The 24,233-nt window shown below is 40.8% G+C and overlaps 1 protein-coding gene across 10 annotated transcripts in view; it reads right to left on the minus strand.

Moving 5' to 3' along the window:
• plce1 (phospholipase C, epsilon 1) overlaps nucleotides 1-24,233 on the minus strand; it is a 79,286-nt gene that overhangs the window by 12,430 nt on the left and 42,623 nt on the right. For 6 of the 10 annotated variants that reach the window (XM_040038847.1, XM_040038843.1, XM_040038841.1 and 3 more), the window contains 26 exons: nucleotides 17,210-17,364; nucleotides 16,824-16,982; nucleotides 13,070-13,215; nucleotides 12,792-12,939; nucleotides 12,572-12,682; nucleotides 12,343-12,452; nucleotides 12,124-12,240; nucleotides 10,574-10,615; nucleotides 10,068-10,196; nucleotides 9,842-9,978; nucleotides 9,313-9,419; nucleotides 9,092-9,216; nucleotides 8,827-8,971; nucleotides 8,484-8,645; nucleotides 8,261-8,375; nucleotides 7,945-8,104; nucleotides 7,715-7,837; nucleotides 6,544-6,680; nucleotides 6,220-6,458; nucleotides 6,047-6,108; nucleotides 5,585-5,750; nucleotides 5,388-5,495; nucleotides 4,902-5,018; nucleotides 3,861-4,019; nucleotides 3,414-3,549; nucleotides 3,110-3,151 (listed from right to left, as the gene is read on the minus strand). In XM_040038847.1, the coding sequence (XP_039894781.1) occupies nucleotides 3,110-3,151; nucleotides 3,414-3,549; nucleotides 3,861-4,019; nucleotides 4,902-5,018; nucleotides 5,388-5,495; nucleotides 5,585-5,750; nucleotides 6,047-6,108; nucleotides 6,220-6,458; nucleotides 6,544-6,680; nucleotides 7,715-7,837; nucleotides 7,945-8,104; nucleotides 8,261-8,375; nucleotides 8,484-8,645; nucleotides 8,827-8,971; nucleotides 9,092-9,216; nucleotides 9,313-9,419; nucleotides 9,842-9,978; nucleotides 10,068-10,196; nucleotides 10,574-10,615; nucleotides 12,124-12,240; nucleotides 12,343-12,452; nucleotides 12,572-12,682; nucleotides 12,792-12,939; nucleotides 13,070-13,215; nucleotides 16,824-16,982; nucleotides 17,210-17,364 (3,357 nt within the window). The remainder of the gene's footprint in view (nucleotides 1-3,109; nucleotides 3,152-3,413; nucleotides 3,550-3,860; nucleotides 4,020-4,901; nucleotides 5,019-5,387; nucleotides 5,496-5,584; nucleotides 5,751-6,046; nucleotides 6,109-6,219; nucleotides 6,459-6,543; nucleotides 6,681-7,714; nucleotides 7,838-7,944; nucleotides 8,105-8,260; nucleotides 8,376-8,483; nucleotides 8,646-8,826; nucleotides 8,972-9,091; nucleotides 9,217-9,312; nucleotides 9,420-9,841; nucleotides 9,979-10,067; nucleotides 10,197-10,573; nucleotides 10,616-12,123; nucleotides 12,241-12,342; nucleotides 12,453-12,571; nucleotides 12,683-12,791; nucleotides 12,940-13,069; nucleotides 13,216-16,823; nucleotides 16,983-17,209; nucleotides 17,365-24,233) is intronic. The other 4 variants (XM_040038848.1, XM_040038852.1, XM_040038846.1 and 1 more) reach the window with 3 other exon arrangements.

A 24,233-nucleotide genomic window follows, 5' to 3' on the forward strand; every position in this document is an offset into this window, starting at 1 on the left:
TCAATCAAGAAAGCAAAATCTGTGCTAATGCTTGCAATATGGACTCTGATAATGAAAGTATACTAAATGCACCATCCCAGATTCGTATTTTTCATCGGTCAAAGCAGGCAAGTATATTTAAGGCAGAAACTGGCCTGTCAAAGATCCATAAATAACATTTGTGCACTGGAGCTGCTCCTGATATAGTGTATATTAAATCACCAATAAGACATAGCATGCAAGGGAAGAAGGGAAGAAGAATATTTATCATCTGGGAATCTACTGCTTGTAAAAGCAAAAGCAACTTAAATGAGGATTTTTCTTGTTTTCTCAGAGAACAGAGTGGCCGCTAGATTTACCTGTTTCAAGTCATTCTGGTCACTCGCATTAAAAACTTAATAAAAGCATTTATATCATACTGACGACTGACTGTCCACGCTGACCCGCTTCACAGCTGGGAACAATTAAAAGAAGAATTTTTGGTTTTAGCTGAAACCCGTCACCTCGTAAATCTCTGCTGACTACTCGCACGGTTCAGGAGCACCGAAGCTAAAGCGCACAAAGACCCCTTCCTACTAATATTTAAAGCGATGTCTCTCAACTGTAAACAGGAGCAACAGCAGGGGAGTTCTTCCCATTCCTCCTACTCATTAATCGCAGCCAAAACCACAACAAACTTGAAAATGCAGACGCTTTTTATCACAGACAACGTGTTCAATTCTTGACATCTTCTTCTTTAGAAAAAGAACAAAAAGAAACAACTGTTTATCAGAAGGAGCTGACACTGAATATTTAAGCTATAGACAGCAGCCAGAGAAGTGAGCTGGACCAGACGGTGACTGGAGGGGAGCCACTACTTATCGGGAGAGGGTGGCAAGTTGGCAGCTTAGTTCAAAAGTGTTTATGTTAGCGGGGCCTGTGGATGTGCCAAACGTGTATGGTGAAATGAAGACGTCAGGCTGGGGCGGGAATTGTTCGCTTGCCAATTTTAACATCCAGCGTCTGAAATTACATAACAGCGGCACTAGGTATTAAGAAGCAAGGTTTAATCAATCTAAAGAGTTCAGATGAGAGAGATGGGTTTGTTTTTGTTTTTTTAAATTGGTCCATGACCAGTAAGTTCCTGTGACTGAGACGAGCATAGTGGAGGAATTAGGAGCGAACAGTGTTGGGACTGGGACAGGGTAGTTTCCCCTGGTCTGTTGTTTAGCGCAGGGGCAGCGCAGGGCCTGAGAAACCAGATGGCTTTGTTTTGTTTCCCTGATGAGCCTGCCCAGCCACTGGCGAGGTCATGGACAAATACAGTACGGAGGGATGGAGGAAGGGAGGTGATGCGTTTGTGGGAGAAAGAGACATAATGCTGACCGTATATTGTTTGATCACATATAAAAAATATGTTTTTCTCTTTTTAATATGCTGTCCCATCCAAGCACTGCATCTATACAACTGAGGAAAAAAATTCTGTGTACTGCAGTAAACAGTATCTAGTCACAGGCTACATATTGATATTGCTTCCAGGGAAACATGGCGTAAGTATGGAGGCAAGCTGGGAGGTTGGGATGCTACCGAAATTACATAAGAGCAATAAAAACAAGTCTACATCATAACAAACACTCCTGATCACTCACTAATCATCCTTCGTTAGCAATCTACAACCGATTCAAATAATCAGGTAATCCCTCACAACACTATGAATTAAAATAACTATAAAGCAGGACCTGAATAGTACCCGAGTGAACAGTGAATATCTGCTCTACAGATGGCTGCCCTTATTTGTCAGTGGTGCCTGAGGCAGAATGTTTTGCCTGATCGCTCAGGCTGACACTACTACCACATTATTCTTCCTCGTTTCTGTCAAACAACTCTTTGATATCAAATGGACTGGATGGAGTATTTCTTTTCCTGGGTTCCAGATATTATGTAACAGTGAAATTTTGAAATGCTTGTTACCATGGAAGATGGTTACACTACAGCACTATCTGAAGAAAGCTAGGAGCTACAACAGGAATGCAGGAAAATATAGGAGTACGTCCAAAGCAGCGATGCAGCACAGCAGCGCATGTTTCATACCAATGCTTTCCAACCCTTGTGTCTAGTTATTCGGCCGCAATAGACGAGATCAGCAGCTAAAGTGCAGTGCAAAAGTGTCGAGCCACCCATCATTTCTTTATATTTTGCCAGGGGGAAAAAGGGTGATTTTTTTTAAACATGCAAATAGAAATAGAAATACGCTATATTGGTCGGAGGGCCCAGTGGCGCCAGTGTTCGGCAGCCTCGCCTCTGTCAGTGCACCCCAGGGTGGCTGTGGTTACAATGTAGCTTGCCATCACCAGTGTGTGAATGTGTGTGTGAATGGGTGGATGACTGGATGTGTAAAGCGCTTTGGGGTCCTTAGGGACTAGTAAAGCGCTATATAAATACAGGCCATTTACCATTTATATAAGACACAAATGTAGTTTGTACAGTTCTAATAAACTTGAAAGTTAGTATTTGGTATGACCACCTCTAAGTACTTTTCAGGAATAGTTCTCCAGGCTTCTTGAAGGACATTCAAAGCTTTTCTTTGGTGTTTCTGCCTTTTGTTATGTTCTCTGTCAAAATGATCCCACACTGCTCCCACACATGTTGAGGTGTAAACTCTGGGGAGACCAATCCATGACTGTTGGTGTTCCACGGTGTGTTTTTCTATCTAGGCCTGCTTTTACTGCACAGGCAGTGTGTTTGGGATCATAATCATGGTGAAAAATGAAGTCGCTGCCGATCAGACACTCAAGATGAAATTACATGGTGGATCAGAATCTGACAATATTTTTCTGTGTTCATAATTTCATCCAGTTTTGGAAGATCCTGAGAACTATTGCTCAAGATTACTTTAACAAATTAAAAGAAGCAAAATATTTTTTTAAAAGAGGGGTCGCTGAAGACTTTTGCACAGTGCTGTAAATTTGCACCAACAATCATAACATTGTCTTAAAACCCAACTGAATATAGTATGTTATGTAGCAATTGGTAAACAGTAATAAGGGAAATTTCAGTGGTTAATTTTTGAAGAACAGCATGAATCTGTAAAAGAAAAGAAAAAAAAGCAGAAGGAAATACTTAGAAAGGCACATCATAGGTGCGCATTTACCTTCAAGACCATACGAGGCAGTAGAGGCAGCGAGGCCATCAGCTAAGTGGAAAACAAGCAAGATAAAATAGGAAGGGTGAGGGAGTAAGAACAGGGTGTCAAAATAAAACGAGACTTAAGTGTTAAAAAGAAGAGAAACAGAAAAACCTAGTGAACAGAAACCGATTTAAAGCTTACAACACAAGAATCTATGAGTAAGTCGTGCACTAGTTAAGTCTGAAAGGATGTAGAAATCTGATAAGTCGCACACTTCAGTTGAATTCTAGACGTTTCCGATCACACACCACAATGCGGGTTTCATTACCATCTGATAGAGACTCATAATCATAATCATAGTCGTCTTCTTCTTCTTCCTCTTCCTCATTGGCATGATTGTTGGGTGAAGTCACTCCTGGAGACCCGTTGCTTGCTTGGGCTTGCATGTGGGCGAGCTGGTGAGCCTGGGAAAGGGGTTAAAATAAAAATACTAATAAAAAAAAAATAGAAAATTCTACTTTGAAAGCATATATATAAGTGCCTATGCACACAGCATCTATACTGTAGATATAAGCATTTTTCTTGTTTGAAAGTTATGATGGGGTGAACCTTTTAGCACAGCTCCATCCATTATTGATGTTTGACTGCACTCTAATGACAAACAATGATAGATGTTTAAGGCTCTGGAGCTACCTGGAAGGTTCTTATATTATTTATGAAATTTGAACAAGTTTTGCTGACACAAATGTGTGAGGAAGATGCGTTTCTTCTTCACCTTCTGCTTGAGTATGTCCACCGGTGCCTGATGGGCTTTGAGTTTCTTGTTCTTGAGCAGTATCCTCCCTCGAAGCTGCAGCGGCGATGGTAAATGAGGGTCATCGTTGAAGTCGCTTTCGAAAAGGAAGCGCGTCACAAGGCGTTCGCCGAACACAGTCTAGTTTAAAAACAGAAAAAATTAACAAAAACCACACCATCAGGAAAGTCAAGTCGAGTGCTAAGAGAAGCATCAAGTGAAAGGATGGAATTCAGAGGTTGCGGAAGAATCTTCCAAATACAAATAAAGTAATTTTATCCATGCAAATCAACATTACAAATAAACAAAACCATGGTGATGTTAGCTGGCCTGAGGCACAGAGCTGTCTGCAGATAAAAGAATTTCCTTTATCAAGCTACTCAGAAGTCAGTCTCCAAGGAGGATGAAACGCTCGGAAGTTTTGCGAGATGAAAGCACAATGATATTCCACGATATAGCTGTCGTGCCAAGATATCTGTGGGCTTCATAATTTAGAAAAAAAAAAGACGAAGAAGAAGAAGATGAAAGGGTCATTTGCGCCCTGAAGTTCATAAAAGCAAGCGCCTGGACGTTGGCCAGTTTGAATGCCCAGAACAGCTGGAAAAAAATCAAGGGTCAAGGAAATCAAATGAGTGGAGTCGCACAACAAACAAGCCTACTTGAAAGGGAACGTTATTCCCTAAATATAAAGGATAGAATAGCTGAAGAAGGAGCATGGCTGCCAAACTAAGGATTTTAGTTCCTTTTATTTTATTATTGTTTATTTTTCCCTCTGCCACAAATTAGTGTCGCTCTGAGATTTAAACAAAGACAGACGAAGCTTCTAATTGGGTGAATTTATAAGTTACCTCACAGTCACGCTATGAGATGTCCAATCCAATTGAAAAGAAGTTTTTGTTTTTTACTGCTCAGTGGCATTCTCATCTGTCTCGCTTACTAATCAGTAACTGGAAAATTAAATTAAAGACACACAAGAAACACAGTAACTCTAAGGACAGAGACAGGACTAGGCTGCCTTCATACCTTGAAGATTTCAGCCATCTTTCGTTGCTGAGGAAGGGAGCAGTGGTTCTCTATGGACAGGATGACGGGCATATCAGAATTGACAAACGCAGACCGGTTAATTGCTTCCACCACATCCTGAAGGACCACGGGAGAGAAGATGAAAAGGAAGAAATTGTCGATAAAAGCACTGCAAGTCAAATATGTAACAATAAAACTCAAACAGCTTTGGGTAACAGCTTCAAATTAGGTGCAGCTGTAGGCCCCAAATCAGATTACATAAAATAAATAACACTGACACAATTCATTTGACTTTCTGGGATTCCTCTCTGGATCCGTCACCCCTGAGTCTATCATAAGAGAGCACTTGTGTTTAAAGATACAGATTTTGTTCTAGAGGCTTCCACCGAGTCAAAGGGATGAGGTATGGGAGCAGAGAGCCAGCGACTGATGCCCCAACAATCTATTTCCCCTTTATGAATTAAATTATTCATGTGCATTTCAAACCTTAAAGGGTATCTTAGTGGTGAGTGTGTGGCCGTGGTAAATAACAGGCATGCCATCGTCTCCGTCCCAGCAGTCCAACTCGACGCTCCTACAGCCTTGCAGGAGCACCTAAGCAAACGAGACGTTCACAAGTAAGCGGCAGTTTTCAACAAACCGCACAATCTCAGCGGGCTTGGTTAAAAAACGATCCGGCTTACGTGGCTGTAGAGCTCAACAGAGGACTCTCCTTTGAGCTGGTGCCCAGTCAGATAGGTGTTATGCGAAGACTCGATGTAGTAGTAAGACAGAGGGTATTGCAGCTCCTCTGGATTCATCTGAGATTCCTCATTACGTGAAGCAAAGTTGTCCTTGTCCATCAGGAACCTGATATAAAGAGAAAGATGCCAACAACATGCAATGAAGCATGTTAAAGAAAGAAAATAAAAATAAAATATAAAAGCAAAATGCATCACTGAGGCTGTATCAGCGATACACAAACTCATTATGGTGTAAATAAATGTTTAAAGTCCAAAAGGGAGTCGGTAGAAGTTTAGCACTTATCAAGAGCTACCCCCTCAGGCTTCCTACAACAGTGACAACTTTTATGTTGTGCTCTATACATTTACATTTTCATGCACTTTGAAGTATAATGATCTATGATAACTCCTATTTTTCTATACCTTGCAAAACCTTCAAATGACATCCACCCCATTTGTCTCATGCTTGATGAAGGCTCAAATTTCTGCAAGAGAAAAAAATTGGTGAGTTCCTTTTCCCTTCTTTTTCTTCCTTCATCTTTCCCCCTAACCATGAGGATGATTTGAGAATGTGAATTTAAGAATCCAGACTTTACCTGTATAATACTGAGAATCTCATCGTAGCTCAGGTTCTCTCTCTGACAGTTGACTAAAAAGTCATTGAGCTGAGGGATAGCCAGTCCCAAGACGCCTAATGACGCGTTCTCCACCCCCGTCCCGTTGGTCACAATGCTGGCTGCTGCGATGGCATCTGAAATCTGCTTCTGGTTGTCGGACATCTGCTGCCTGGTCCGGATAAACAGGCCGAGATCCGACCCGTTACGGGTTAGCAAGTCTACAGAGGAGATGGAGAGATTTAGAGTAAAAGAGAAAGAGGTGTGTATGTTTTTGACTTCTGTAACTTCTCTTTGATCTTTTACCAAGGTCTGGCTGCAGTCCTGTGTCTTTGTCATCTATCCTGAGGTTGGTGTAAACAGGACATGATTCTGGGCTTGAGCGACTGCAGGGGACAGCAAAGGTGTCAAACAGCTCCTTCAGGTCCTTCCTGCTTCGGATACTGTTGAAAAACAAATTACAGAGTGGAGTCCAGTTTTAGCAGCAGATCATGTCCCCATGCCCCTAGTATATTAAATTAAATTATTATATAAAGGGTTTTTTATACATATACCGTCACAATGGAAGATTCTCAAATCAAACATGAGTTTCAAATAGTAAGTGTAGACGCAAGCAATCCCTGTGAGCCAAAAGCTCTGGCTTATCTGTATAATGTCAATAAGTGTGGATATCCCTAATATGGTGAGGGGAGAGAAGCTTGTGTCAGACAGAAGATGAACTTGGGAGTTGCTCCAAGAGTAAGATATAAGGATTAATTCAAATTGTGAATCATGCAAAGCTACTCTAGAGTCTAGGGGAAAAATATGTAAATGTAAATCAGAACAATAGCTCTTCTTTAATTTTCAGCTTTGCAGCCATGCCACTTGAACTGGGGAGGAGGCGGCCACCCAATCAGAAATACATTTATTTGCCTCTAAATTTCTTTTACAAGGGAGAGTTTGAAGAGTTGCCCAAGAGCTTTTGTCTTTATAAGAAATTAAAAGAAATCTGCTGGGCAGCAGATGAGAGGACACTCTGCAATCTAAGAAATGCAGAGGGGCTAAAATTAAAACAATCCTTTGCTTGTCTGGGCGAAAGATGTATGTCCATCCATTTGACTGGGGAAGAATTCATGCAAGCTAAATATTATGAAGAATTCTTGGAAAATGCCCTTGGCACGATAACCTTGAGAGGTATTTTTTATTGCATATGTTTTATCACTGTCTTTAGCTACTATTGATAAGAACAGTAGTTATATAACAAGAGGGCCTGAGCTCCAAAAGCACTGCACAGGGCATGTGCAGTATGTGATATGACATACAGCATATGTGAACATTGAGTCATTACACTTAGCTGGAAAAATGCATTTTTAGATAAAACAGAAGTTATATTTAAATAGTCAGAACTTGAACTGAATGAAGCCAGCACGGCCGACATCTCTTCCTCTGCTTTGGAAACATGTAAGAAATGTAAGAAACACAAGATCAGATCATTTACCTGAATGATTTGAAAAGCTCGACAAACTCGATGAAGCTCATTGTGCTGTCAGAAATCATGAGATTCTGAAAGCCTTTGAAACAGCCTTTACCCCGGCCGTGCCACGATCTGCTGCTCCATGCCCTGCAGGCCCCAAAGAAAAGGAAACATATATTCGCTGGGATGGAAAAAATAAAGTGTTAGACGTCAGTGGGGTCAAACGTGCCCCGCTACAGTCATTTTTCACATACCCTGGCTGGGATTTAGCATTTCCCGAAAGGATTGGAGAAGACTGCGGACGGGTCGGGTTGGACCCTGCCATGCTGGAGGAAGAGGAGGAGGAAGAGGAAGAGGATAGCAATCCGGGGCTTTTACTGGATGAGAGGGAGAGTGGTCCGGGGATGCTGTCTTCTGTGGAGGCAAAGAGGTGTTGAGTGTGAATAAAGATCGCTCACACAGACAGAAAATTGTAAGATCTGAAGCATTTGGTCGGGTTTCTAGAAAACACCAATTAAACTGATCTGGCCTTGTAACTTCTACATGTTACCATGAGTGAGGTAACATCACCTGGATCTTCTTGGTCGATGCTGTCAGACTCTGGACCGTTTCGATACAGTCCTTCTTTACAGCTCCGTGTTTTCCTGGAAACCATCTCGTCATCGGTTGCATCCCCACTGTCTCCCTGTTAAAGGTGTGAGGAAAAAAAAGACAGATGTCAAAAATGAGTCTGTGAAAAACCTAAAACCTAAAATTAGCATCCATGACTACAGCAAAAGGTCAAATTACTGACCCTGACAAGAACCTTCTTCTTCTTCTTGGCTTTCTCATTCGACAGGGGGTTGTTCTTCTGGGCTCCAACCTTGTCTCCACCACCCGTACCCATATTCCACCTCCGACCCCCAAAAAGCTCAATGGCGTGGGCTAGTGTAGGGCCTTCATACCTGCCGTCCTCCTAGAATAGATGAATACAAATGTTACTGTTAATTAAACACACACCACTTCTTTTCATCCATCCAACTCCTCCATCCTTCTTTGTGTGCTGAACATTTTTACAGGCTTATAAAATACAGTCAGTGTCAATAATAATCATTAAAAAATTGATGGGAGAGAGACATGTACTTTTAGAGTTTTACCTGATACAAACTGACATACTGCTTCCTCAACCACTGCAACCTTTGGTCAGGAAACTTCTTTAATTTCCTGGTTGCATTCACCAACTCCGACAGGCCCTTGTAGAGCATTTGTGCCGTGTGATTGGGGGCCACAAAGTGCAGAAGTCTAATGGCATCAGTCAGGAGATTAGTTAGTTTTAAGTAAAATGAAAATGTTTTAGCAGTGTAACAGTAACTCTATATAAAAGTGCATTTAAATCCTAATAGATTATAAAAAGGCACCAACCTATTGTCTGTGGTACTCAGACCATACAGAAGGCTGAGGCCATTCTCCTCCACTGTCATCTGAGTCAGCTTGTTTTGCAAACATACAGCATGAACATCGACACCCTGATGGCCCAGAAACACTGCCTGCGCATTCAAATAAACACAAAGTTATGAACTTGAAAGCTAATCTGGGTTTTTAAAAATCTACAAAACCAAAAAAGATTTCTTTTTATGACAAACCTTCACTATTCCCAGGTCCAGCAGGCCTTCTGCTAGCCCAGCCACCACAGGCTGCCCCAATCCCAGTGGTTGCTCTGCAGGGGAAGGGCCTCCGCTTTGAGGTTTACCTGCCGTAAATCAACATATTTATGACTGTTTGAGCTGCTGTAACGGCAAACGGAAATTGAAGAGCCCTTGCATGAATGCACAAATTTACAAGCAGTTTAAACTGAGGCTTTTATTCTGTAGATAAACACGTAAAGCACATTTAAAATAAAAAATATACTTTTTATATAATGCCCTTTAAATCTGTTTAAAGAGAAACAACCAGAGAGGAAATTGGTCTAGTCTGTTTGAGGTATAAACATGCTAAAAAAGTTCTGAGAAAAGGAAGGTTTGATGCAGTGATTTCAGCGTATCAAGCCTCCCACACCCCCTTACACTGGTAAACTGGAATCCTATATGAATATGACTCATGAAGAACGAGGTTGCTGAATAACTCAGTAGCAGATAAGGTCAAATTTCTTAATACTAAACTCTTGCAATTTACCCCAAGTGAGTGTTGTATTATCAGGCTGTAGACGTAGCAGACAGCGAGCACTGCCATGGCCGTCCTGGTCGTAATGAATGACCGTAGCGCCCTGCAGCAGAAACTGGTAAATGTCTGGTTGTAGTGACAGCACATACCTGGAAAAAAACAATAACACAGAGTTTGTCGCACGTCTGCTGAGGCACCAAGAGCTGGATGTGTTTGCATGTGTGCTTGAGCCTCTTACCAGGGAATGAGCTCCGTGCCATGGCTAAAAGCTCTGTGCGTCTCCTCGGTCCCCTGAAACTCCACTTCTTTCACCACCGGCTCGGTAGACAAGTCACCATCTGAATCCGACAAGTCTCCGACCGAGAATCTGAAGACGGACGGGGGTTAGATGGGTTTGGAAAGGAAGTTTAAGAGCCAAAGATTTTTGCGTCTTTTAAAGTTTTTGCATGCTGATTTCCGAGGCGATTTTCCAAATGCACATCTCTGGATTCATAGGACTCATTTTATTTTTAAAAAGCAATTCAATCAGACATAAGAAATGACCTGCATCTCAACTAAGAAGAACCAAACAGAAACTGAACCTATCCTGCAGGCATTGGCTTGATCAAGCAAAAAAAAAAAAAAAAGAAAAAAGTACCATGCATTAGTCACTGCTCATGCTTCTAATTAAACCGTAATCTGAAACATACTGATGATAGCAAGCATTGTTCGAATTCCAGTAACTTTTACTGTGAAACAACTTACAAAACATGTTTTTTTTCTGGAGTCGTCTTAAATGAAAGGGAACTAGAAGGGGAGCAGGAAACAAAGAACGAAGAGAGGATGTGAGACGAAAAAAAGAACGCATAAAGAGTTTTCAATAGTTTTTTGAGGTCTTTTTTTTAAATGGGTGCTGGTGGGAAAAAGATCCAGAACACAGAAGAAAGGTGATTTTTTTAAACTGTAGTCTATGTTTAAGAAAGATACACACTATGAAGCTTCTGTGCTAACATCGAATAATTTGTCTAAATCTGAGAAAACAGTTTACAAACACATAAAATGGTCCAGGTTTCCTGACTGCAAACATAACAGATCACAGCTGGAATTAAATGACTTTCTACGTCCTCCAAATTCCAGCCTTTGTTATTAACTACCTGCCACCAGAATGCTGACAACAACCAGAACTCTGTTCCTTCCTGTCCTGACAGGAAACTAACCTGTTATCTATTTTTTTAACTCTGCCCCACACAGATTTCATGTCAACATCACTTCATCTCAGTAACAATCTGCAAATGTGTTCCTTCACAAACCCGTTATCTCGCGCTGGTGTTTATGAAAGAAAACTGCGCACTAATCCAAAATAAGACTTTGGTGAACATCCAGCCTACTTGGCACTTGAGGATATCCCCTACATTTAAAATAGCTGTGCATTAATCATTAAGGCTTAGTGGCTTTGTTAAATGTTAAACTTTTGTCTATCGCTAAATTGCAGTGCCTTGTTTGCTTCAACAGAGGCTGTTGTAGCTGCACATTTGTAAGCAAGCTAATGAATGCACTGCATCTATTGTGATTTTGCTCAGAACTGCGCTACCAGCAAAGCCAAGCCTTCACAGCATGGCAGTATTCGCAGTTCTGATATAAATCTGTATATAACATTCTTCTGCTGTGTCCATGAGTCATTGTCTGTGAATGACCAGCAAAATAAAGAATCCAATTTTGGAAACAGACCTTTGATAGAAAGGGTCACAGTGCTAAACAATACAATCTTCAGGCTGCCGTAACAGAGGGCCAAAAACGTAACCAAAAATGTAAAATAACACAATGGTAAAGTGAGAGCATGAGTATTACTAACTTTTGTGCAACGTGAGAGCAGGAAGTCAAAATAAAAGTCGAAAAGAAAAAGAAAGAACCGCAAAATGTTGCTTTTTTTGTATTAAATCAACACATCAGCATGATGAAGCAGAGTTCATCGGCAGTTGACAAATAGTAAAAATAAAAGCCAGTCAAGTGATTCATGACGTCCTTGGGTCTTGGTGAATTTGGTCGCATGCTATGTACCATTTAATACTTTCTCCTGTATGCCTTAAACTACTTACACAAACATCCCTTACACTGCGTTAAAATACACACTATCCTTCAACTGGAAAGAATCAAGACCCGGTCACGGTAAACAGATGCTATTCTGGGATATTCTTTAACAAGACACCTCATTTTTCTAGGGTCTCATACCTGACACTGCACGCTGAAATATCTCACAACAAAAGCTTGGATGGCATACTAAAAAAAAAGGGGGGGGGAGAAGAAACTGAACTAACTGATTGTGGCTGCGGTCTTTGAAGGAGTTGTTTCTGGATGCAGGGGACGGGCCAGTAGAAGACGGACTGGTGGACGCGTCATCGGGATCTTCTGCCTCTAAACTCCGGTTGCAAGATCTAAGGAGCAGGAACAGTCAAGTCAAACAGACGGATAAAGTAAAGAACAGGAGAGACGACTGTGTCAAACACCATCGCTTTAGTCATTAAGCATGCACATACCTGATAATCTGAAGGATGTTGCTCACAGTAGCTTCTTTCTCTGGCACATGGAGCCCATCTGGGCCAGATCGAGACAAGTAATTGCGCTGGCCGCTGTAATCGGACACAAACTGGAGGCAGAAACAGCAGTGCAAGATGGATTATACTAACAGGATATCAAATATGTAATGTAGTGTCAGTTTTATCAGATCTGTGTATTTTTGCGAATGACTGCGGGTGTTTTCTGCACCTCTATCGAGTATTCTGTGTTATCAGGAGACTGTTTGAGGCTGATGATGCTTGCTGTGCCATCCAACGCTTCACTTAGCTCCTTTAGAAAAACCCCACAGAATGGCACAACCTACAGTGTATATGTGTAAGAGAAAAAAAAACCCAAAAATAAAAATTACAGAGCAGCCAAGGTCAGTGAGTTAAAGGATCAAATGTCATTGGGGTAAACATAGGCCCACCTTGCATCCTGGGATATTAAGAGCTCTGGTCACAACCTTCTTGTACTCAGAGGAGGACTCATGCTGAGCCATGGCATCCTTTAAAGCTCTCATGGTCTCGATGTCTGACTGGTCCATAAACTGCCACATCTTCAGCACCTTACGAGATCTGAAGGGTGAATAAAATGAAACAAAACAAAACACATTGATATTTTTGTGTGAGAACAGTGCAGATTATAAATTGCCTGTATATTCAGTAGGTGGGTGTATTTGAGTTGCGTCATTGTGTTTCTTAAAACCTGAGTCCAGCCAGGAACTCCATGACACCATTGTAGTTCCCCATGTTCCAACAGCATTTAGCGACATGGACCAGATATGAGAAAACTTCTCTTTTCTCCTCCATGGACCCGGCAGTCAGGACCAGCCACGTCACCCACGAACTCACCTGCGTGTTCAGAATTTCGCATTTCAGTATTGCCAACTGTTACAATCGTAATCAAGCACCAACAACAGCTGCACTTTATTGCGCTCTTATCTTACTTATAAAGTAAGCTGACACACAAACTGCAGAAAACCTCCCTAGTAACTCACAGCACCATCTTTGTCTGGTTATTCATCACCTTTTCCCTTGGAGTGAATAACATTTTGGCTTTAAAGAAACATTAAGTTCCAACATTGAAAATACCCAATATGGGGCTGTTTTTTTTTAAATTATTATTATTGGTTTAACTTGCACTTTATTGCCTTTTGAATGCATTACAAGCAGAAAGAGTTTGAAACATTTGCATTTTTAAAAATATGTATAAACCTCATAGGAAGTGGAAAATAAACAGGTTATTTTCTACTCTATTTTCTACTCTATACAATTTGTCTGTAACTTATACGCCCCTAATGTTTTGGAATTATTATTGGAAAGGCTTGTAATGGCTCCATAGTTGGTGTGATTACAGCTGGAGACACATATTCCCACTGGCGCTGGGTAAAGGAGGGCATGTGGCATAAAACTCTGCCAATTCAAATATATTAAATGACCTGTTTTGGCGACCCCTTGTAGCAGGGGAGCGGCCGGAAGTATATATTAGAAATGCTGTTACTGTACTAGCGCAATATGCTGCACATTTCTCTGACAATTTCTTAGTGGAATATCCACATAACAGGTGACATCATACTAAATCCCTGGATAACTTTTTAAGTGTGCTGGTGTGCTGTTACAAGGCTGGCATTAGGTATGATAAAACATGGGGGACACGGGACGACATCCAAAGGCACCTGAAATTCTTGAAAGTGTACGGTCATGTCTGCGCTCATGAATTCTGCTCTGGAAACTTGTGCCTAATGTGGCAATGTATGCACAGGACTGCACCAGCTAGCCTCACACTTTCACCCCGACACCTCTCCACACATGCACACACATAAAAAAGAATGAGATCGGATATCTATCAGCTGCGCTGCGTCTCTACACTGACTGACCTCAAGCACAAGCAAAAGACATGACGGCAACAGCAGATATGTATCAGGCTCGACCTCTCTGTATGAGCACAGGGACACAACACAGGAAAAGATCAGATTTCAATCTGGCCTGTTTTAACTATCTGGTGTCTTTTTCTCTTTGTATTAGCGCCTCGTGAATGCATTCGCACACAATAAAAAAAATTTTTTTTTAAAAAGCACGCTCACACTGAAACTCTTTAATCCACTTGGAGGTGGTAAAAACATCCCCCTGACCCAGAGATCTATTACTGGGTTACGTAAGGATCAGTAAAGCCCACCAACATCTGACCTGACAGGGACTAAATAAAGTCACACACACAGGAACTATTCTTCCTATTGTTTCCATTTCCATACTGCCTGATGAAAAACTGTTAAAATGTTCCAAAAATGTTTCTCATACACTCCCCTTACCTGTCCATGAACTATAGCACAAACAAGCGCAGAAATCAGACACATGCATTATTAGATTTTCTTGTCTTTGACACTAAAATTAAAGCCCCCAGCCATAAGGTCATTGGCCCATTGGACACTTTATGTTCCCCAAAACAAACTGCACGAGCCTATCAAGGTTCATCTTCGGAAGACTTACTGCAATTAAATAGACAGCGCTTTTAATAGGCTGATTTTATTAGAGAGTCAGAAATTCCTCTGACATTTGTAATCACTGTCAGCCTGATCAGATACAGGGAATCAGTTACAGAAATTCCCTCCTGGGGCTTTCGAGGTTTACATGTTAACTTTTCAGTGGAGCAGAAGCTCGTTCTGCAATCTACTGTATTTGGTTACCGAAAAACAACACTGCAGCCCTCCAGTCTCTTATCTGCTACTCCCCTGCTCTTTGCGTGCCACGCATGAAAATCTTGTATCATGCACTTTCAGCATTATGACATAATGCGAAGCCATGTCAGCATCGGGGTTTTAGTTACACTCACCATCTAAATCATTCTGTCCATCTGCAAAGTGGTTTTTTGCACTTCCACACATCAAGGGATCGCACTGAGTTGGCATCTTTTCAGGTATTCCAGATAGCAAAAGTGCGTACGCAGTGTTGTGCATGACAACAAGCAGGACAGGATGTGAGGATATATATGTACAAATGTACACAGAGCATATAATGGAACAGGAAAGCAGCAAAGGGTAAATATGAGATGATACAAGAATACAGCAACTTCCCATAGAAGCATGAAAAGGCAGTTTTGAAGAGCATTCTGATAGAATTGCAGACACACACTCACATCCAAATTTGGATCTGGCTATATGATCCCCCCCCCTCTTTGATCTTTGTCTGTGTGTCCACCTGTCCATCTGTCTGTCCTGTTGTCTGTCTGTCGCCATTTGTGCTTGTGGTATTAGTTCATCTGTGAGGGTCAGTTTCTCCTTGATACACGAATTACATAATGGAATATAACAGAGAACCATTACAAACTCGAGCACACACTGGTCCCGTCAAAGCTAAACACTTTGGATGGACACAAAGAGGCCCAAACTGCTCACAACTCCCTGCTTCCCAATGTTTTTCTCAATCCTTTTTAACTGATTAATGTTTCACTCCCACACATGCCTTAAAAATGAACTCTATCAAAAAAGTCTTGTCTTACAAGTGGGGAAATAAACTTCTTAACTAGTTACCATCTCAAAAACAGTGGATCCAGTCAGTGACATGAAACGTTTGTGAACTATTTATCAGGGAAAATAAAAATAATAGTCAGGTGAATTAACTAGTAATAATTTAACCTTGAAATATATTCCACAGTTCAAAAATGAAAGGTAAAACCCAACCTGACACAATTAAAGGCAGCTGAAGGGTTCACCAGTATGAACAGGAGAGATTCAGTGCTGTCAATATGACTCTCGTTCCACTGTGACCATATATGGCAACACTGCACATTTGGAAAACTGTCTTTCGTGCTTCTCCTCTGGCTGACTTAAATGAAAACCAGCTGATGCGAAGAGGCATGCGACCTAAACATGACATCATCATCTCCAATCAATCTCTCTAGCACTTTCTCTTTCGCAGCAGTGGATTTGTGCATTTTCAAAGTCATTCACCGTGAACGAGGCGAGGCTCGGGGGGTGTAACTTAAGCCGGTGAACATGGTCGTGAGTGAGTTGCGCTCATGATAGGTCCGTATAACTCGCACAGCAAATAAGAGAAAAATTGCCATTTCATTTTTTATGTTACTGCAAGAACTGCATTTCAATGCCACTTAATCATCAAAGGACAACTAACTTATTAACTGAAAAGTGCTCTCTTAAGATGAAAACTATCTCCATATGGTTCCTTTGGCACAACTTCATTAAATGCATCTGCGTAAGATGTGAGAGTCTCCTGAATGCACTACACATGTCTGTGTATATAAAAAGTCGCTCAAGGCTTTTAATTGTTAAGCTACGTTTGTGCAGTGTCAATTCTCAAGTGCTTCTACCCAGTCTGAAATCCTGCTGTAAACCCTGAGCTGCGGAGAACTAGACAGGCTGTGTAACATCCTTGTGTAACTACATTCACATGTGTGCTAAAAGATTCGTGGAGTGCAGACAAAGTAGACAGAAATTCCCACCCACCTCGTTGAATCGCGCCACCAGTTCCTCCACGGCATTACTTCGCTGAGTGGGCATGGCGGGCGCTGACAGTGAAGCCTTGAGGTTTGGGTGGCGTTTAGTTTGACACTCTGGACTGCCCAGGTCTCGGGTGAGGAAATAGAGGTAGTCCAAAGGGAAGACCTGCAGACAGACAGCACTCAATCAATGGCTGGGATTGTTGTGTCATTACAGACACTACTTACCACCACCTACTATTCTCCTCATCCAACCTCTTTGCTAAACCTCCCCACAATAAAACACAGCTGTACAATTTCAAATAAAGTGTAAGAATCATGTTGATAGCTGCAATTGCACGTTCCTGCCTCTGCTTTCCCCCTCATGTATATTTTATATAAATTCTCTTATACCTGCTGGTAAAGCTGCTGCTCTTGCTCTGTGAGGATGCAGGCGATCTCCTCGGGGAACTGAACAAGGTGGCGCAGCTCTGCCAGCTCCTTACTGATCCCGCTTACACTGGGAGGAAGAGTGCTGCTGCTGGTCATGCTGCTGGCCAGCTGACGCTCTGCGTGCACAGATAAAGACAAGAAAAGATTTAGTCAGGTTATACATCAGCATCTATGCCCAACAATTCTGTCAGAAAATGAGAGCAAAGCAGAGACCATGCATGCACGCACCAGTTAAAAGCAGGTATCACAGGAATGAGGGAGAGAGGAGGGATTAACAGTGAAACATTATCTTAACAGATACTTAACTTTCACTATAAAAGTTTAAAAGCCTTGTTTTTCTGGCTTTCTTGTGCATGCCCCAAGTCTTATGATCCATCACTGCCAGTAAACTATACACTCTCTATTCCTCCATCCACTGAGAGAAGCTCCACTTCACCCACGGGAAGTAAACACCACTGATCACCTGCCAGATCCTATGTTTGGATTTCAGTTAGGCCCATTAGTCTGTCTGTTTACACATATACGCACACACACACACAAAACCTGTCCTCATCTCTGCTAACAAAGGACTAATGGACAGTTCCTACAATGGCGCAGGAGCTGCCAGGTAGACATTCTGTACATTGTTGGGATGGATGCCACATAAACAGAACTTTCTCACTGCAAGAGCTCGGTCAGGAAACACTCTTTGAGAAGTTTCACCTGTGTTCAGCTATAAAACAGTTATTTTAGTCATTGGGAAAACCTAACCTTCCCAAGCCTCTATACTCCTACAAGTGGAAAAAAATATCTATAAGATTCAGACAAAAGCAAGGAGATGTCACCAATATCTCTATGGTTAAGGATGTTGGGAGGAAGATGTCAGAGTGAAATGTCTGCCACAGAATCAGCTTCATGTGTTGAATTAATGGGAATTAGATTGCCGACAGTAAAACCTCGTGAAATCCAAGGAGACGTACTTGAAATAAAATGAACAGCAGGAGTTAGGCAGACTCTCTGGTCATTGTCAACTGTCATACACAGAAACCTTCCAACCCCCTCCCACAGTCACACTGATACAACACCGCGGATGCATACAGAAGCAGATGCACACTTAAAGGTCGTCCTTGGTAACCCTTGAGATGTGCAACAGGTAGGCATGGCAACAGCAGCGGCTGCTCCACAGGAACAAAACTTGCTTATTTACACAGTTTGATTTGTGGATCCGGTCTCACAGCTTGTGTAATGAACTCACGGTGTGTGTGTGTGTGTGTGTGTATGTGTGTGTGTGTGTGTATGTGTGTGTGTGTGTGTGTGTGTGTGTGTGTGTGTGTGTGTGTGTGTGTGTGTGTGTGGGATAAGAAGACTGACACACTAAGCATAGGAGACAAGGAGGAAGGAAGGGAAGCAGGAAGAAAGGATAAATAATTTAAAAAGCAGGGAAGCAGGAAAATATCAGCTGAGGAGGGAAAAAAATACTTTGCATAAGAAATAAAACAGTACCATAGAGGAAACAGAGGGAAAAATTAACAAAGTAAATGAAAGAAAGAAGACAGATAGGAAGGAAGGAATCAGTAAAAATAGCTGGAAAGTTTACAGTTTACATTGCAGAGCAAGTTGTAGCCATTTATCACAGTTAGAGAGACAGCAGAAACCACTAAATCCTTTAAATGTCCTACGGAGAGACAGAACTGCAAGTTATAAATGATGGCGCATTACACAGTAAAAGGTCTGAGCACATTTTTCAACGACACTTGTGCATTTAATGAATCAGAATAGAAATAATTTGACAGGTGAAAAAGAAAAATGTGGCTTGAAGAGTCTGCTTACATAGATAGATTACGTGGAATAAATATTATCCCATTTTAACATCCCATTTCACACAAATGCTGTGAAACAAAACCATTTTAACTTAAACTTAAAGATCAGAAACTGAAAAGGCTGAATCGAATCAGAAGCCTAGATAACATAAAGTTAACATAATCGATGCTCTTCTTGTTGCCTTGTACAGATGTGCTAAAATACAGATACTTTTATAAGCTCTATCAGAATGAACTAACTGTAAACATCAGTTCCATTAGGTGACTTTAAAACAGTTAATTTGTGTTAAATAATTAAAATGACAGTGATAGTTTTTCTCATATAGATGATCAATCTCCACAATTCTACCCCAGAAGTGTTATTGCAAGCAAGCCTTGTGAAGTGGAAATTGAGACACCTCCTCAAATTAGCTATATGAATTTCATGACCATGCAGTGTTCTCAATCATTCATTTATTCATCCCTTTAAACAAGACAACACACAGATGGACGAAGCTGTCAGCCAAGGGAGTGAAGGGAAAACAAAAAAGGTCTTAAGAGATTCTGCAGAATTAATGAAATGCAAATGTGCATTAAAACAAAAAGAAACATCCAAACCGTAAAGAGGTGACAATCTATGTTTTCTGTCAAAGTAAATGGTAACATTTAATTAGCTTGCTTCGGGCACGCTATCTTTGAATTCTTCAGGCCAAGCTGCACACATACTGTACTATGTCAACAGTGACAAAAAAATAAACAACCGCACGGAGCACTTACTCAATGGAAGAAGGCTGTGGATTAGATTGGACTGAGGAAAATAGGGCGCTTACAAATTACACATCGTAATCGTTCGTTTGAGCAACACTGACGGGTAAAACTGAACATGCATCAAGAGATCGAAAGAGCACGAACACGGACTAAATGACCATGATGTCCCTGTGCATTTTATGTATGAGCTTCCTCATCTATAATGCATGCGGAATATAAATATGTGTGAGTGTGTGTGTTTGCATTCTAAATACAGTTGTGGATCAAGTGCATGGTCTGAACATCCTTTTTATGGTTAAACCTCTGTTTTAACAAACAGCATGCCACTGAGAGCTGGGAAATGACAATGTTTAAAGTGCAGATTTTCCTTCTTGTGTTTGTTTTCTTGATATATTCATTCTAGTTTTGTCTTCTGTTTTAAGGTATCAGGTTTATCTCACTTGTTTTATTTACATTTTGATTTTGATTCACATTTCCGTGCTGTGAAATAATCTTGTTCTTGTCTGTCCCATAACGTGAACAGCACCTCAATCAGCTGTGGCCCTTTTAAAACATGCTCTATAAATATTGGACTTGAGTTTGTTTTAGATAGATCAATAAGTCAGTTTTATTACACTTTTACATTTAAAATGAACACTTTAAACTTTAGTTACTTTTGCCACATTATTGATTTATTTCAGTTGTGATCATCACTTCAGCAGTCTTATCAACCAGCACTGATTGATTACATGCAGTGAGCACATGCTTTGAGAGCTTCACCCTAATGCAAACTGAAGCAACGCGAGGAGACTTTTGTCCAAATGATCAATCAACATGAAACGAAACAGGAGAAGCATTTCTTGAGTGAATCACGTTTATTTATACTAACCAAACAAGATGAACCTTGAACATGATTGTTGACTTGCCAGCCATGTGCATGCACACACACTGCATGTACTGTTCTCAGAAGTACGTTTAGAGCTGATGACAACTTCTCCGTGTGCCCTACATACTTGAGCAAGCAGGTGCAGCACAAACAGCTTCGGTCTAAGGTCTAAGGCGGTTTGTGTTGCACAAATGTGTCCTATAAATATATCACCAATATCTTGTGAAACATGCTATTTTTTAAGTACTGTGTTAAAGTCTTGAGTTGCCCCTCTTTTAAAAATAAATAAATGAATATCTTGCTTCTCAGGATCCAGACTTTGTTTGTTTGTTTTTAATGGTCTTGATTAATAATTCTCCTGACTGTCTGAAGGTCTTTTAAAGTTTTTGCGATTTTTACTACAGTACTTGCCCCTGATCATTTTTATAGAATTTTTTTATTTTTATTTCTTATTGTTTGTTAAGCCAAAGTACTTAAAGAACCAACTTTAAGTGGTTTCCTTAAGCATTTGCACCATGAGGTTAAAACGTGTCATAGCTTAGCAAGGTCTGCAGTGTGTCCTTAAAAATATTTGCGGAAACTGGAAAAGCAGAGGACAAAAGAAGCAGCAGGCATGAGAAAAAAACATACAAAAACAGCATTAACAGCAGCTGAACAGTATCTGAAAGTCATGTCCAAAGCCACATCAGAATGAAAGAGCGGCTGTCGAGAAGCCATTCTTAAGGAAGCGAACCTGGGAGAAAAGGTCAAAGTATGCCATATTATACAAGAACTGGACTAAAAATCACTTCCAACAGTCCTGATGGTGTAATGAATTCAAATATGAAACGTTTGTTCAAATAGCCAAACAGTAATTGTCAGTGAGTGTCTACAACCATCTGTAAAACATGGAGGAACAGCTACTGGTTCAATTTTGAAAATTGAAATATCAAATTAGAAAGGAAAAAGAAAAACAGTCCGATTTCGATCCACCATTCAATACTATGTAGAAAGCATCTGAATTGACTATAATCCCAAACAAAATGGCAATGCAATGAAAGCATATACGGATTCAGTAAAAACACAAACACAAACACAGTGGAACATTATTAGTCATGGATTGGCCTCCGCAGAGTTCATACCTCAACATTATCGAAGCACTGTGGGATCATCTTGGCAGAGAACGGATCAAAAGGCAGCCAACATCCAAAGAAGAGCTTTGAATGTCCTTCAAGAATCCTGGAGAATTATTCCTGAAGACTACTTATAGAAATTACAAGAAGTTTGCCTCAGAGAGTTCAGGCTGTGTTGAAGAATAAAGGTGCTCGTGCCAAATATTGACGTTCAAGCTCGTTAGAACTGTACAACTGTATTACCATGTTTGTTTGCACAAGTTTAAATAAACCGTTGGTCCAATTGCCCATCTCTTGGCAAAACATAAAGAAATGCAGAGTAGCTCTTTTCACTTTTTGCACAGTGCTCTATCTGCGAGAAATTTTAAACTCATGGTCTTTGGCTCAATTAATGGCTTACCAGACCTTCAGTCCATTATATGACCCGAGATATTCCCCTGCGTTTGCATATACACATTCACACTAGAAAATCAACAAGCAGTAGTACACAGCAGTAGAGCACAAACTAACACTTGCACAGCAGCAAACATAAACACTCAAGAATAAACAGTGCAAGTACTTGGAATTCACAACTGCAGTAACATTCACAGACACGCAGCAGCAGCAGCAGCGAACACTGATCTGTCTGACTGCTGGCTTATCAGGGAGTATACCACTGGGTTCAGATATTAACTCGCTTACACACAAAGAACGAGCTGCAGATGTAAGTGTAACATTCAGTGAGGACTAGGAAAAAAACAAAAACAAAGGTAAAGTTCAAGCTAATCAAGCAAACAGTTCCATAAAGTTACACGGTCTTAACTGTTGCTGCTTATTAAAACTGTCATCCATATAGGAGGTAATTGAGTTACATTGTCATGTGAATGAGGTCCATCTTTTTTAAACACTGAGAAGCATCACAACTGAGAAAAACAAACCTCTGACTAAGTTATAAAGATATAAGAAGTGTTTACTTTAAGGATCAATTCAATGTGAAGTCACCCAGATTTCTGCAGCTTCTCATACGTCAAAACGCAAAATACTTTCTCAAAGACAGTCTTCAAAAAGTTTGCGTCATTCGTCAAATGTTTAAATAACAAAATGACTTTTTAAAAAACTGAAATCAGCGTTTTCTACTGCCCCCTGCCTCAATTTTGTGACAATAAGCAACAACAGTTGATCATCACCACACTTTAAATTTAAGTCTTAAGTCTTCTTATACAAGATTTGTGTTTAGTGACATATGCATTCACTTTATCAGTAAACAACTTAAAATGACATATATAAATGAAGACATCTCTTTGAACAGCTTTGAACCTCACACAATAAAACCACAAGACAGTTGCATTGCTGAAAGTGTATGTCTGCATTCTGCACCAATTAGAAAGCAAGAACAGAAGTAGTAATACCAGCCAGAGTCCATGAGACTCTCCAGGTTTTAAAATGACTAATAATGAAACTTAAATAACTAAGTAACGTAATAAAGAAACACGTCCGTTGGTGACATGTTGTCAGCCACGATATAATACAATGAAGCATGAAAAGTCAGCGGTAAATCACCACGTTCTGTCTGTCAACAACTGAAAGAAGACGGAGGACACAAAGCACATGCAAAACTGCATTTTCACTGTGCTCCACTGAGTCACTGAAACCAGCAGAAACCACAATTTCATTTCTCAACTGTGTGAAGACACTGCTCTGCACTGCAACTCACATTTCCACTACTCACTGATCATCTTGAAGTCCATTCTGTGAGAGTGCTTCATGGTTGCTAGCTACAGCTGGCCACGCTGCCTCCCACACTGACAGCTCAGTGCCGGGCTGACCGAGGTACACTCGTCCACATTTGAGCCGCCAGTCCCGTCTCTCCTGCAGCTGCCTGTGTGCTCTCTCTCTCTCTCTCTCTCTCACTCTCTCTCTCGCTTTCTCTCTCACCTACTCCATTTCTAACTTGACCTCTCTCTAACTAACGCTTTATCTTTCTCTCCCTCTCAACTTTCTTTCAGTCACTCAGCTTCACTGCGTGTCCTCATCACCAAAGCGGTCTTTCTTCGATGTCTCCTTACTACATGCACTTCTCTTTTCCTCTCACTCTCTCGCTTGCGCTCTCTCTTATTACACACAATCTCTGTTTCTCTGTGTCTCCCACCCCCTTTTCAACGACACTATACATAGTTCTCAGCCATGCGCTACAGTCAGACCCAGCATACTATCCCACTATGTCATAAATCACACACATATATAGATCATTAAAAACTCTGGAAATCTACACAGCTGTGCTCCCTTTTATGTCCTTTACAACTTTATTACGTGAAATTACTTCACTTTTGTTGCATTAATCATCAGGTATAAAGAAATAAATAGCCAATTTACCCTCAGTCCCAAAAACGAAGCAGTATTTTTAAGCTTTACAAGTGAAAAAACGTAATGACTGTGCGTGTATCATGTCACAATAGGAATGTCAGTGTATATTTAGTTGAAAT

The sequence above is a fragment of the Simochromis diagramma genome, unplaced genomic scaffold, assembly GCF_900408965.1.
Source record: "Simochromis diagramma unplaced genomic scaffold, fSimDia1.1 OVJJ01000402.1, whole genome shotgun sequence".
NCBI lineage: Eukaryota > Metazoa > Chordata > Actinopteri > Cichliformes > Cichlidae > Simochromis > Simochromis diagramma.